Source organism: Ciconia boyciana, chromosome 2 (genome assembly GCF_034638445.1).
Source record: "Ciconia boyciana chromosome 2, ASM3463844v1, whole genome shotgun sequence".
Taxonomy (NCBI): Eukaryota; Metazoa; Chordata; class Aves; order Ciconiiformes; family Ciconiidae; genus Ciconia; species Ciconia boyciana.
The window spans coordinates 83,193,355-83,208,885 of record NC_132935.1 but is presented as its reverse complement, the minus strand read 5'-3'; the positions used below and the strand labels follow the sequence as shown (position 1 = coordinate 83,208,885).

The following is a 15,531-nucleotide window of genomic DNA, read 5'->3' as shown; positions in this document are numbered from 1 at the left end:
TAGAAACAAGGTTTAGATCAGGAACCCTCTGAACAGCAAATAACTGGAAGCTGGAAGAAGACAGAAGGGAAGTATCACATGTCTTCCCTGGGTATCTCCATTTGGTGACTGTCGGAGATAGGACACTGGGCAGGTAGATCTTTGGCCTGACCCAGTTCTGAGCCTCTCCTGTTCTAAGAAAAAATCAAGAGCATTTAATTGTGCCTAATACCAACTGTACCAGAGATAGGCACAAGAAATATTTTTCCATCAGCTTTGAATATCTCACTTGTAGAATTGCTCTTGATTACAGTGGGGTAACTTTCAGCTTCCATAGAACTACAGATGCTCAAGAGCATGGGACAGAGGGTGGGGGCAGATGAAGGATGGGGTCAGTGAAAGAGCTGATGTCCCCCTTGGCACCCATATCCCTGCTGTTGAGCTATACGCTGCTCAGAGGGTGAGAATTTAGGCAGGAAGAGGTATGTATCGCTTGATGATATTTTGCACTGGACAAGGATAATGCAAGGGTTTGTGAAGCCCTTTCAAAACTAGTAGTAGAAATGTTTTGCTAATCCTTTAGTGTACAAGGAGCCAGTATTAAATATGGGGAATATTAAATATTTGCTTTGTTGGCAAAGGAGCATGAGTGGGTGAGGGCCTGCAAAGAGAAAGGGAACAACATCAAAAAGGCCAGACGTCAAGGGTAAAACTAAATTAAAAATACTACAGGATTTGTTTGAGATGGTATAAGTATGATGGATGAATCATACTTGCTGGACCGTATCAACAGGTAGCATATCTTGTATGAAGTTTTACAAAACATTTTAAAGAGTCTCTGATTCTTCTTGGGAAACACTTAAATCTCAGCCACAAAACTCTGTGTCTTGTTATGTTTTCTGAATACCTCTTCCCTGATTATTTTTTTAATTGTTGGCATTCATTTGCAGGAAAATGCCATGCTGCTTTCTTGGGCTGTACCTTTCTTCTTAGCTTTTTACTAGAAAGCATCATTATACTTTGCCGTAACCTAGAATCACCAGAGTCACTGCTCAGCAATGGCACGACAAAAGATTGTCAAATAAACTAAGCTTGCTCCACACGCCTAGTTGTGCTCCATCAAAGTCAGTGAGAAAACTCCCACTTGCTACATGAAAAGGGTAGGATAGGACCAAAATGTACCTCCTTTCACTGGGAGTAAACTGGAATTAGGCACAGCTTAATTAGAAAAACTGGGAATTAGGCTGCAGCTTAGGATATAATGCTATGACTTCAGATGAAAAGTAAGCAAACTAGACAAACTTTGACCACCAGTTATGTTTCTTAATGGCTCACGGTGTGTTTTTAATTATAATGCTACATAGTTGAAGGGAAATTATATTGAGGAACTGAGCCAAATGCATACCTTCCCTTTTTAGAGCTTTGGTTTTGAAGAGAAATAGAGTATATTGCCTTCTATTTGTATAAGCAAGATTTCTTACTAACAGTTAGTTTTTAAAATGTCAATTTAGCATTATCAAATAGCTTTGTTCTGCTGTGGGTGAAGATGAGAGGTTTTACATCTCTGATGGTGATGAGAGGTGAAAATTGTATATTTTGAACTCGTGAACCTGGTTTATTTGGATGGGCATATAAAAAGTTTGTTTAAAGAATATGTAGCTCACTAAGAATATCAGTATTAATTATACAAGTAGCCTTTATGTGTTATAATATGCATTGGTGTCTCTAACCTCTTCCTCTCGCAGCAGGGCTCCCTCCTTACCTAAATTGCTGCAACATAATCCCAAACTTTCCCAGCTTGATTCATATCCTGGACTTTCTCCCCAACCATTGCAAAGCCTTTACTCTAACTTTGTTTTTCCATTATGGTGAGAATTGTTGGGTAGTTGTTTGTATTCAGAGAGCTCTTCGTTGCCTCATGGGTGTTGTGTACATCCTTATGCAATCAATGCCTTGAAATGCTGCCTGAACCATGGTATGAAGTCTAAAGATAGCTTGCATTTTGTGTTGAATGTCATATTGAGCAAGCTTAAAGGGGTATTCTGCTGCCATTTGAGTATCATTTCTAATCACCCCAGTCTTCCTGACCGCCAGTAATTTAGAGTTTGGAGGGCTGGCCAGACAGAGGGCTTTTTGCCTGGCAGCTGGAACTGTGCCAACACTTTCCTCCTCTTCTTCTTTCAGTGGCGAAAGTGGCGCTGGTAAGACAGAAAGCACTAAGCTGATTCTCAAGTTCTTGTCGGCAATGAGCCAACATTCGCTGGAGCTGTCCTGCAGAGAGAAGACCTCCTGTGTGGAGCAAGCTATCCTTGAGAGCAGGTACTAGATCCGTTCAATACACAGGTTTTTTTTCCAGAAGACGTAAGCCTAGTCATTGAAACAAGAGCTTGCAATGTAATTAAAGATGTGGGTGTGTTTGATGAACAATAAAATGAATATTGGAAAGGGGGAAATTTTCCATTAAACAAAGTTACCTGGCTGCTTTTAGAGACTCGTGAGCACAGTGGGATATCTTCAAGAAGCAAAAAGATGCAGAGTTTTGAAATGGGCGATGCTTTAGTGATGGCTTTCATTTTTGTTTGGGGATGAATTCAGATAGTCAGACTGAGGGAAATGGGTGATGGGAGGGAGAAACCATTGGTTTGGTTTGTATAGCCTGAAGATAAGGTAGAACAAGATACAGCACGGTGAGGATAAAGTGTGCAAGTATTAAAAGCACGCTGAGGAAAGGGAGGATAAGGAGACCTGATAAGACAGATGAATAAATGCATCAGATAAATTGGACACACTCTACGCAAGCAAAAAACAAAATCTCTCAGTGTTCAAATGAAATAACACATGATTCTAAACTATTTAAAAACAAAGACAATTTGAGATGCTATTACTTTTGTTTATCATGCTTCATCTCGGTTTTACCTGCTGTATCTTGATGTAATTATTTTTTTTAATTGCCTTAGAACAAGGACTATTTTCCCTACATCTGTCTAGCAATTTGCATGTGCTGAGATTTCTTATTTCTATAATTTGAGTACTGCAATGAGAATTGCATGCATCTTTTTAGCAGTTACAGATTAAGCTGCAGAGTAGTTTAGTGCGATTAATCTTCCTGTTGCTTGAATACTTGCATCTTTTGATAGAAAATTGAGATGCGCGTTATTAATAAATTGAGGATAATACTGAGGGTGTAGGCTTTAGCTGAGGAGGGTGTCAGAAGTGAGCTTTTCAGAGTGCTATTCCTTTCACCAGTCACATGTGAAACTGTTGGCATGCTGGTCACACGTTAACGCTCTTGTTCTTCTGTATTTTCACAGCCCAATTATGGAAGCTTTTGGCAATGCAAAGACTGTTTACAACAACAACTCAAGTCGCTTTGGGAAGTTTATTCAGCTGAACATTTGTCAGAAAGGAAACATTCAGGGAGGAAGAATTATAGATTGTATCCTCCTTTGTTGATTTTACCCCTGTTTGTGGGCAGCCCCCATGTACCTCCATGGAGGGCTGCGAGAGAAGTGGCTCGCCCTTGTCTGTCCTTTCACCCCATCCTGAAACATACACAATTAAGTTGAGCTGATGTAGGTGGGAAAGGGAAGCAGCAGCACCAAATTCTGCATGCATTTGTGGTGGGATGGGCTGTATATACTCTGGGAGGACCAGGATTTTGCATTGCTACTGCTAGCGTGGCTCATGTGCGTGTTCTTACGCAGTGAGCTAAACCAGCCTGCGTTCTTGGGGATAACTTCAGTTGTCAGCTATTTCCCTAATTTATTATACCTAAAGATAAGCTTCTTAGTTTCTGGAAAAGTACTTGAAAGAGCAGAGCTGCTGAATTTCTGCAGTGTGAGCATGGGTAGGTCAAATCCTTGGATTTGTCCTGCATTTGGCAAAATTGGACTATGAGCCAGTTCCACCAGAGCACCAGAGGTGTGGGGATGAGGAATATACCCAGGTGATCCTACCTGGTGTTTTGAACATAAGCTGCTTTTGCAGTGGGACAAATTTCATCCTTGAAGCTGTTCCCGAGCTTTAGGGAAAAGTAAAGGAAAGCAGATGCCGTTTAAAATGGAGAACATGATAAGTGCGGTTTTGATGGGATGGAGGAGAAGGAGGTGTGGGAACACACTGGTATTAGAACTGCTGCAATATTATCATTGTTGCCACTTTATTCATCTTGTTAGGGCAGTAGGCATGTTGTAAGAAAAGACCATGATGCTCTTCCGGTTGTCTCAAATGAAAATTAAGGAAGATTATAAATAGATTGTGCATTAATTGCTTTTTACTTTATTCCTTGACTGAAGTTTTTCTTCCTGGCTATAGATTTATTGGAAAAAGTAAGTTGATGTTTGCTTTTGCTCAGTTAGTTTTGTTTGATTTAACATTTTATTTGAAATTGTGGATTAAAAAATTCTCCTTAAAAATGATTGCTTAAATAGAAACTATTTTTTACTTTGACAGAATCGTGTAGTAAGACAAAACCCCGGGGAAAGAAATTATCATATATTCTATGCTCTGCTGGCAGGGATAGAAGAGAGAGAGAAAGGTGAGTGGCAAAGCACAAGTCACACAACTGTAGTGTCTCTCTGCTAGTGGTCAGCCATGGTGACAGCAGTGGCGAATTTAACTGCAGAAACCCGCTAACCCAAGCAGAGAAATAGGTTATTTATTCAGCCGGGACTCAGTGAATGTGAATTTGAGCTCAGCTTGATAAAGCAACCTGCTTAGTTGAAGAATGTCACCAAGCTGCCGGTAATTTTTCTCCCACCTTCTGCTGTGGCCCTGGGAAAATTACTTGGGGACAAACATGCTTCATTCTGTTCAAGCTGAATATTTTTGCTGGTACTAAATAACTCCACAGCAACAAAGAGAAATAATTCTGGTTCCTCTAATCCTCTCTCATAAAGAATAAATCCACTGAACAAAAGAAATGGCATTTGTATATGTGCAAAATTGCCTAAAGCTGTCTCAGCATCTCCCTTTGGGCCTGCTGTCTTTGCATGCTAAAAAGTAGAGTTAACTCCATTGTGCAGCTAAATAAATAAAAAAAAAACCCAGCAAAATAAAACCCCATATCTGGTTTTAGTATAAAACTTTTGTTTTGTGCATCATCATAATTTCAAAGCAAATTAATTGTGAACTATTTAACTCTGACGTAGTAATTTATGGAGTGCTTTTGTTTGGGGATTTTGTTTTTCACTTGTCCTCTTTTCTCGCCTCATTAGATGCTTTTTACTTATCTGTACCGGAGAACTACCACTACCTGAATCAGTCTGGATGTATAGCGGATAAGACAATCAGTGACAAAGATTCTTTCAAGGAAGTCATTGTGAGTTGTTTCTCTAGTTCTTTATACTTTAAAAATTCTGCAGGTACAGGTGCCTGGAGCCCATTGACAGAGCAGGGGACAAAGCCTTCTTTGCTTACCTGCACTCTCTGCCGTTCTGGCTCTATGTGCAGTGCTCTCAGAAGAACTAAGCTTACAGGGACTTACATTTTCTCATAACACTTCACTGTCATTTTGAGCATGTCTTTACCTTCCTTACCAATGCTTGATTTGTACTCTATCATTTCAAAGTGTGCTATAATTTAGTGAAATTATTAAGTTTTGAAATTAAAAGACTATCAGTTAGGAAGACAGGAAGGCATTTACATGCCTTTGCCCTTCCCTACATTGTTTTATATTACAGGTATGTCTGCTTCCACTGTTTTTCCATCCTAAAGCTTTGCCCAGATCATGTAGCATCTACTGGCTTGAGTCCACAGTGCAGCACATGGGGAGCGAAGCACCTGGGCTTCTGTGACTCTTTAAGTTGCAGCTGGGAGATCCAGTTGTATGGAGTAACTTACACAATAATGTTGAAGAAAATGTAAACACAGATTAAAACCCCAGGTCTTCATGGAGTCTTTCTCTGAATGGCTTTATGTCTTATACCACACCAATTAGCTACAGCAGTTAGTCTATGTCTATACTGACTGTTAGGATAATTGCTAATTGCTTACTATGCTGTCGTGGTTTAGCCCCAGCCGGCAGCTAAGCACCACGCAGCTGCTCGCTCACTTCCCCCCCGGTGGGATGGGGGAGAGAATCGGAAGAGCAAAAGTAAGAAAACTCGTGGGTTGAGATAAGAACAGTTTAATAATTGGAACAAAATAATAGTAATAATAATAATGAATTGTAATGAGAAGGAAAACAACAAGAGAGAGAGAGGAACAAAACCCAAGGGAGGGAAAAAAGAAAAAAAAAAAAATTAAAAAAAGATACAACCGCTCACCACCCGCCGACCGACACCCAGCCAGTCCCCGAGCAGCAATCGCTACCCCCTGGCCAGCTCCCCCAGTTTATATACTGGGCATGACATCATATGGTATGGAATAGCCCTTTGGTCAGTTTGGATCAACTATCCTGGCTGTGCCCCCTCCCATTTCTTGGGCACCTGGCAGAGCATGGGGAGCTGAAAAAAGTCCTTGACCAGTGTAAACACCGCTTAGCGACAGCCAAAACATCAGCATGTTATCAATATTATTCTCATACTAAAATCCAAAGCACAGCACTATACCAGCTACAAGGAAGAAAATCAACTCTATCCCAGCCGAAACCAGGACATATGCTTACTATGATATGTGTTAGATTTTAAAAATCAGTAAACATAATGGGGTTTATGCCCTTCACCAAATTATTTTTGCTTAGCTATGTTAATCTCTTTGCCAAATTAATGTGTAGTGGATACAGCAGTTATTTTTAGTGTAAAACATCCTCTTCTAGTATGGTGAGGGCAGAGGGGTGTTGGACAAGTTGGTGACTTATCTACATTATAGTCACATGGCTTAAGCTGATGAGCGTGACATTTAATTTGTGCTAATCACCCCAGGGTAGGCAGAGCATGAAATCAGCTGGGCAGGTGATGCTTGCGTACTGCCTGCAGCGTGGGCAGGCGTGGAGCAGGGGCTGAGGCTGCCAGGCTGCGTTCCCAGAGCGGGAGGTGGGCAGAAACCCCGCAGTTTGCCTTCGCCTGTCTTTTCCTATTATAGTCATCCCCTTTGCCTATTTTTATTGCGGTTTAAGTGCCGGAAATGTTACTTAAGCGAAACTTTTGTGGGAGACAGGGAGGAACTGCACCGTGAGCATGGAGATGAACTCATAGTGCTGCCACCTTTCTTAGAGCTCTGTTGGGAAAGGTCTTCTATACAAAATGCACCTTCAACCTTTATCTCTTCTCTACTTCTAATTGTGGGATGAGTCTGAGGCTTTTCCATTTGTAACTGATTATTTGTGGAAGATAAAATGTGTCATCTGTCAGACACCTAGTGACCATAACATTATGAGTCTAACTGTATGGGTGTAAAACTGTGATCTGGTCTCAGACAGGCTCCTATTAAACCCATATTTGGGAAACGCTGGTGATTTACAGAGGCATACAATTACTTACCCTATGTCAGGGTGTGTATGTCAGAGAAAGGTGTATGTTCCTCTTCTTGTTTTAATGTTTCTTTAGGTAGAGATTTGCCGTTCTCCTTGTTACATAATTGAGCCTTGATCATTGCCATAGTGGTTATGCATAAATTCAAGACGTTTTATGCAGATCTCTTTTTCTTGTTTAGTTTTGCTGTAAGATGTCAGACCACACTGGTAAGATGTGTGTTTGGGCTTCACAGTTTGCTCAGAATATGCTGCAGAAGGCCTCCTCCGAATTCTCCATGGCTGAGGCAACAAATGAGCAAATCTTACATGTTGCAGTGTTTCTTCCCCCATGGAAAAATCTCCCATGTTTTTCCCCCATTGGCAAAATGTGGTAAAAACGCAGAAGAGGTTATCAGTTACTCGTTCAAATTAGTGAAATTGTGTCTGATGCACAGTAGGGCATTTCAATGTTTATACAGAAGAATTTGAAAGAAAATTACGGGATCCTTACAGCCTCAAAAAGGGATTTCTTAAAACTAGAGTGATACTTGGATGTTCCAAGTTGTCCCCATGGTGTATTATGGTGTATTCGATTTGATGAAACCAAAGGAATTAACTCCTGCCAGCCCTCTGTCAGTCCTGACTTGCCTTTCTAAGGCCTGACAACACAGTTGGTGAGTTTGTCCTTGTCCCCATTCGAGTCAATGTGCATGTTAGTGAAGAAGCTCACATGTCATTCCAGACTGCAATGGAAGTGATGCAGTTCAGCAAGGAGGAGGTGCGAGAAGTTTTGAGGCTGTTGTCCGGCATTTTGCATCTAGGAAACATTGAGTTCATCACTGCTGGTGGGGCACAGGTGTCCTTTAAAACAGGTGAGAAGGCTGTGCTTCCTTGTAGTACATAAATGTTTCTTGAGGTTGTGAATGTTACATTCATTGCTAGTATATCCGACCATAGCAAGAACAAACAGCGAAAGGGTCTTACTGCTTTTTAGCATCTGTAAATGTTGATTAAAATGTTATTTTGGGGTTTTTTTTGACAGATAAGGCAAATTAGTTTGCTGCTGGATGCTAGGTCTTAATTAGGGAAGACCTTGGGCACATATTTATTCCATTAACAGTAGTGAAATTCCATTTTAATCCAATTCCTTCTTTGAAATATTCTGAAGCTGATAAAACGTAAGTGCTCAAGTACATTCCTTGACTGAGGTCTCCACTGAAGGTATCTTTTGTTAGAGCTTTCAATACCTCAATTACAAATCTGAAGGTATGTGCTGGTATGTCTAAAGATTGGGCTGGCAAGCATTTTAAATGTTTGTTCAAATATGGCAATAAAGAGTAGCATTACGTACTGCTTTACATACCACATTACAGCAAAATTGCAAATTAAATTATGTATGTAAGAAAAAAATTTCATTGGTTTTCTTTAGCCTCACCATTCCAAGGGAAGCTGAAATGCATTCACGTGGACAAAGAGTGAATTACTGTTTGTGTCTGGAAAAATATGTTAGTGTAAGCAGTAGATTGTTTGAACCCTTGACATGTAACATTAAGAGGAAAATAAATATTCGTGACTTACTTGTGGTGGATTTCTACTGCTAAGTTCCTTCAGCTGTGCATATTTATGATACTGTGCCTTTTCACGAGCAGCAAAAACATATCCTCGAGTTTCTAGTTGTGTTTTTATCTCCAATCTCCATCATTTTAGAAGCATCTTAAATGGTGGCAATAATAATAATAATAATTAGTTTCATAGCCTTATACGTTTAAGAACATGTTTGTATTTGTCTCTTTCTTTTGCCAGCTCTGGGTAGATCTGCTGAACTACTGGGGTTGGACTCCACACAGCTAACTGAAGCATTGACACAGAGGTCAATGATACTCAGGGGAGAAGAAATCCTAACACCTCTTAGTATACAACAGGTAAAGGCATCTGAGTTTTGACATGTTTTTAGGGTCTTTTAAATATATAGCTCGGACTTGGAGTCCAGTGAAACCATTGGTCGCTCAGGAACAGAAGTTTAGATCATGCATCAGAGTTGCTATCAAAAATACTACATAGTTTTTTGGGAAGGGTATAATTGGACTTTTAGAAATTTCTGTATATCCCATCCTATCATTCTGGCCAGGGCTTGTAGCTTGGCTCTTGTTATTCTTTTTAAGCCTGATTGCTTAAAATTTTTTTCGAAATTCTAATCATGTAGGCTGATATTTTTCATTATGGACATTTGTGTCAGGTGGGCATTCTTGAAAATGTTCAGCAAAAATAATTTTATTATTTACAAGAAGGGGATTAGAAAAAGGTGTACATAACATTATGCTTACCTCTAGAAAGGGGTAAATTAGGGTGTTATTTCCTACCCTTCGCTTTTCTTCCTCCGTACCTTTAGTTTATAATTTCCTAGTTTTTGAATGCTTTAGTTTTGAAATGTAATATTAAAGCCACATAGGTGTACAGCTGTTATAACTTACATTGTTAAAGCTTACATTGGGACTCTCTGTAACTGTTAATATAATTGCTGTCAAGGTACATAGGAATACAAACCTGCTTGCATTATACCTTGCTTTATGCTGTGCAAGGGATGCTGACCAGCAAAGTCTGGTAAGTTCTCAGTTACAGGAGTGATTAATGCGTTGTGTGTTCCTTCTTTAATGCAGGCAATAGACAGCAGAGATTCTATGGCTATGGCACTTTATTCTCAGTGTTTTGCTTGGGTCATTAAGAAAATCAACAGTAGAATCAGAAGCAAGGAAGATTTCAAGTCCATTGGAATTTTGGACATATTTGGATTTGAAAACTTTGAGGTAGGTTTCAAAAGTTTGTTCAGATGGATTGTCTGATATTTATGCTTCATCGTGCTACATATCTTTGTCGTCTTCACTGGAACTTGGTTGTTAAACATGTTAGGACTTAAACCAGTTCCTTGTTTGCAAAGGAAAATACTCAGAGTGTATGCGTTTTTGAAAATTTCTCGTCTCTTCAGGTAAACCGTTTTGAGCAGTTCAATATTAACTATGCAAATGAAAAGCTTCAGGAGTATTTCAACAAGCACATCTTTTCCTTGGAGCAACTGGAATACAGCAGGTAAGAGATACAGATGAAATTTGGAAGAATTTTGAAAATATCAGTGTTCACTTGAAATCTGGGTTCCCAGCTAGCTGTGATTCCTTTGAAAATCTCCTAGTCTGGGGCTGTGCATTTTTTTAAAAGCAAGCTGATTTTGCTGTATTTTGCAAGACTAATACATCAGCTTATCCTATTTCTGTATTTAAAATATTTTCTTCGTAGTTGTCAATAAAAAGGCCCTCTTTATTTTCCTTAGGGAAGGACTAGTTTGGGAGGATATTGACTGGACAGACAATGGAGAGTGCCTGGATCTTATTGAAAAGGTAATAAAGAATTTGATACCAGTACCTATTTCTAGTTTTTGTTCTGAGGTAATATGTTTTTAAAACACTAGCCAACACAAAGAACAAGCGAAGAGAATGGTGGCTCTTGCATGTTTGAATTGTGATCTTTTAATCAAATCATTTTCATGCATGGACATATTCCACATTATATTGTAAGCTCAATATACGCATCTTTCATTATAGTAACTTTTAACAGTGTACAGTTATATACAAAGGCAATATTTGGAGATTATTAAAAAGAATAGAAAGAGAGGGCAGAAAGAATGACAGTGTCTTGCTCCTGTGATGGCTTTTCCTGGGATGTGAGTAGTCTTCATTTGTTGCCTGCCAGTTTTTGCTTCATCTATAATTTTGTTTGTGCTCTGATTTGTACTAGGGAAAGATGCAAAAGAGCATGAAGTTTCTGCAGAGTTTTTGGTAGGAGCATAGCAGTGATGGGCAGATAAGGTCTAATTTCTCCACCTAGAAATGATAACTCTGGCTGGATGACAAAGCTGAAGTTATATATGGTTTCATCCATGTTTGCTTCTGCCAGCAGTACAAGCGGACTGCATGAGTTTATCTCCGTAGCGGGGTGTGTGGCTGCGTGAGTTTAGACGACCACAGAAATTCATGGCAGTGGGCAGGAGATCCAGCTGCCAGGACGTGACTGCAGTCAGGACAGTGTGGTTTGTCAGGAGCTGCTCTGAGCCGATGGGAAGTGGCTTATTAAAATGTGCAGCTGGAGAACTGTGTTCTTCTGAGAGGCTGTATCAACCTGAAGCTTGCTGGACACATTCATTAACTGCAGGGTAGCTTGCTTTGTTTACGACCTCTTCTAGTATGAGAAGTAGGGAACATCAAAGGAAATTACAGAGAGGCATATGCAAAGCAAAGGGAAGTTGTGTTTCACGCAGTGCGTTGTTGAACTGTGTGTCTTTTGCTGTGCCCCTGGGCACTCTGGGTGCTAAAAGTTTGCATTGGTTCAGCAAGTAAGTAGACAATTTTATGGAAGAAAAATTTTTGAAAGGCTGTTTAGACAAACTCCTCAGACTTAAGGGACATTGGAGATCTTGGAGGCTGGGGATATATTCTGGGGCAATCTCATTGCACGCACCTAAAAACTACCTTCATCGGGAGAACTGTCGCTTCTTCCAGTAGCTTCTTTTTCTTTATTTTGCCCATGTATCATATGCTGTATGTTTCAAAAGGAGTGTTGCCAGAAAAATAGGATTGCAGTCACCTGTGAGAGTGGGATTTTAGTCATGTACAGGTGGTTTTGCGCCTCTCTGCACACAATAACTTCAAGAACTTTGTTTTTTCCAAACTGGGGACAAGGTCTGTGTCCATCTGTGCACTAATTCATCTTCTGCCTGTTCTTGCTGTTCTAGAAACTGGGCCTGCTGGCACTCATCAATGAAGAGAGCCATTTTCCTCAAGCTACTGACTCTACCTTGCTGGAGAAGTTGAATACCCAGCATGCTGTATGTGATGTTTTGCTCATGTATTCTGTGCAAATTATGGAGTGTCTCTTTGCTTCTGTAGAAATTTATTGTTCAAATATATGGGTGCATAGTTGTAGAGGCTGTTTTGGATGTGATCCTACTTCCATGGCAATCCATATCATTTGCTGTCAAGACTGAGCCGGTTACCTGGAAGAACATATCATTACTGTCCAGTTAAAGATTTCCGTATTGGTGAATAAACCAAATTCTGCTCTTAGAGCTCTGACAACCTGCAGTAACTCAGATTACTTAGATCTTCAGTTTCTCTTGATTTAATGAAGTATTCACCTTGATGTCATTTACCAAAAGATTGCTGTTTCCTCTCTCCAGGTTAGTGTTACCTTTATTTCTGATCCTAGAATTAATTTTGAGAATTTCTGGGATACAAGCATATGTCCACCAATCTTCATAACTGCCAGTTTAAGACACAGCCTTCTTTTTCAAAGTGCCTTTAATAGATGGTTCTGCCAGATGGGTTCAGGTTTAGTATAATGCTTTTTTAGATACTATAAATCTGTTATTACTGCATTTGAAGCAGCCCCGACTAACAAATCCTATTATCATTCTAAGTTGGTTGTTTGCTTTCGGAGCACTAATCTTCTGTGGAGTTCACTAGAAGACAATGGTTTGTTTAGATCTGGGTTGAGAGGATAATGTGATCCATTGTATCATTCCACTCCCTGACACCTCCCCGTCCCCCAATAATGTTCTCTTTTCTTTCCCCTCCAATTAGAACAATCCTTTTTATGTAAAACCAAGAGTTGCTGTTCACAACTTTGGAGTGAAGCACTACGCTGGGGAGGTAATTTTCTTTTCTTTATTTGTTGAAATTATTCCAGAGTTTTCATTAGTTTAATTTTACCCTGAGGCTGCTCAAAATTAACTAAAGCACTCTGTTCCCTCAGTGCTTTTTACAGCACTGATGTTGTGAGAGGTGCCTGACTACTTGGCTTGTTGTTTGAATTGGCTCTGTTTCCTGGTAGGTCCAGTATGATGTCAGGGGGATCTTGGAGAAGAACAGAGATACTTTCAGAGACGATCTCCTGAACTTGTTACGTGAAAGCAGGTAGGTTTTTGCAGTTTTTGTTTAGGACATGATGTTAAGGGGTGTCGTATCACCTAATTCTGCTGGGGTTTGAATATGTTAGATGTTGCATAGCATCAGACCTTGCCAGAGTTGAAAGGAGCATAGAAGAAATATCAGAGGTGCCCATAAGCAGATCTGACTGTAATTGGTTCTCGCTCACGGCTTTTCCCACATTGTACAGTACCTTGTCCCTGTTCAGTCCAGGGGGTTGCCAGAGAGCTCACTTACTACTCAGTGGTGAGTAAGGATGCTGAAAGCTGGTGATGTTTTTTAGCTGTTTCACAGGTGCCTCATAGGCAGCATGCATGCATGGGTTTTTTGCTTCATCTAGAGCCTGATTTGCTTGTATTTCTGGCATTCCCTAATTTGGGTGAAAGCTTAGTGTCAGGGACACTACACCACAGTGCAAATTGCCATATAGTAATTGCTTAAAAGGGAGAATTTCTATAAAGATTTACGTTACTGAAAGTCTGAGCTTGGATGTCTTTGGTACCCACATGCCTCCTGTCATTCTGCTGTGTTAAGGTCTCAGGATCCTTACAGTGGTACCCTGTGAGCTGGAGTGGCACCACGTCCCTTTTTGTAGGTGTATGGTTGAGACTTCAGGAAACACAGAGGAGGGAGCTGAGCCCCAAACACAGAGGAGGGAGAAGAGGAGGGAGCTGAGCCCGGGTGTCGCTGGCTTGGCTGCTGCCCTCATCCGTCCCATCCAGTCATCCTGCCTTGCTGTGGGACTTGCTTGTTTGAGAATCCCTTAAGCCCTCTGTGCAGGGAAACTGTTAATAAGCATTTCCCACTCTATGTTGTTTGTTCTGGTTTCATGATGTATCTGACGTAACATCTATCAATTGTAGTATGGAGGTAGAAGTAATAAATGAGTTAAAGCTGCTGGGCCTGGTTTTGCTCTTGCACCAATGTCTGTCTGGAGCGACTCCATTTAAGTTAAAAGGTCTGCATTTCTGTAGAAGTGGTAAGAGGAGGATACCAGACTGATAGTGTAGAAAACAGCACACATAGCTGGTATCTGAAAGTGAAGCTCACATGGGTGGTTATTTTGTGTTATCGCCCCAAAGAAGCTGGAAGTCTTGTTTGTTAGTCTTTATTCAGGAACATTTCCCATTACAGTCAGTTGGAGTTCTGGTTAAGTGAGTGGAGTAAAATGCAGTAAGGACTCTAGGGCTTCACACTTTATTTCCCTAATGATGTGTTGGGAGTGGAGAAGAAAGAACCTTGTTGTTTTGTTTTGCTTTGTTTCGGTCTGGGTTTTTTTTGCTCCCCTGCATAAATTCCGCAAAGGCAAAATCTATTGCTTATTAAAGATTATGGAGAAAATCAATAACCATTTTTTTGACAGAGGAGCTGCTTGCTAAGGGACAGTGCTTTCTTTGCATTCTATAGTGGTAAACCTTGTAGCCTGTTAAGATATACTTTAGAGATTTTCTTTTTCCTTCCCGTTTCAGTCTTGATTTCATCTATGATCTATTTGAACATGTTTCAAGTCGCAACAATCAAGACACTCTTAAATGTGGAAGCAAGCACCGAAAACCCACTGTCAGTCTCCAGTTCAAGGTTAGTTAATGCATCGTCTCGGCTCTGTAGCTAATCAGTGATAGATAAACTCTGTGTTCAGTGAGGAACAGTTGCAGATTAAAACAGGCAAAACTTCAGCATCAAAACAGCGCTGTCTCTTCTATGAAAGTGCACGAACTAATCAATTGATTGGCCATACTAGCTAGCTTCAAGCAGAAACTAACCTTCACATCACACCATCCACACAAAACTCCTATTCCATTTGCTTACTTGTTCTTATTTTAAAGCTCATCTATGAAGTTGATGTCTCTAGTCTTGGTTTTCCTTTCTAATCTAAAATCAACCACAAAATGGCACAAAGCCTTACAGCAGTGCTGTATGCTAAGAAAAATAAATACTGAATAAATACCTCATTAAGGTGTTGTCTTGCTTTTTAACTTAAAGTTTGGAAAGCATTTTTATTAAACAACTTTTTATGAGTCTTTATAGCCCTGCCATCAAAAATGGCACCAAATTGAAATCTAGCATAAAGTCTATCTGCAAATTATTTAAAAGAGAAAGATTGGCACAAAACCTTCTCTAAATTGCATGAGTACAAGTCTGGATTAGTTGTCTTTCATTTTGTTTGACTTAATATACATTTGCACT

At 40.1% G+C, this 15,531-nt stretch overlaps 1 protein-coding gene across 1 annotated transcript in view; it reads left to right on the top strand.

Annotated features, from left to right (window-relative positions):
* Positions 1 to 15,531, top strand: part of MYO10 (myosin X) — a 173,002-nt gene that overhangs the window by 97,775 nt on the left and 59,696 nt on the right. The window contains exons 5-18 of the mRNA XM_072853128.1: positions 2,164 to 2,298; positions 3,291 to 3,415; positions 4,294 to 4,307; positions 4,432 to 4,516; positions 5,196 to 5,299; positions 8,115 to 8,244; positions 9,176 to 9,294; positions 10,030 to 10,176; positions 10,356 to 10,456; positions 10,695 to 10,761; positions 12,153 to 12,245; positions 13,000 to 13,068; positions 13,250 to 13,332; positions 14,814 to 14,922. Of these exons, the coding sequence (XP_072709229.1) occupies positions 2,164 to 2,298; positions 3,291 to 3,415; positions 4,294 to 4,307; positions 4,432 to 4,516; positions 5,196 to 5,299; positions 8,115 to 8,244; positions 9,176 to 9,294; positions 10,030 to 10,176; positions 10,356 to 10,456; positions 10,695 to 10,761; positions 12,153 to 12,245; positions 13,000 to 13,068; positions 13,250 to 13,332; positions 14,814 to 14,922 (1,381 nt within the window). The remainder of the gene's footprint in view (positions 1 to 2,163; positions 2,299 to 3,290; positions 3,416 to 4,293; positions 4,308 to 4,431; positions 4,517 to 5,195; positions 5,300 to 8,114; positions 8,245 to 9,175; positions 9,295 to 10,029; positions 10,177 to 10,355; positions 10,457 to 10,694; positions 10,762 to 12,152; positions 12,246 to 12,999; positions 13,069 to 13,249; positions 13,333 to 14,813; positions 14,923 to 15,531) is intronic.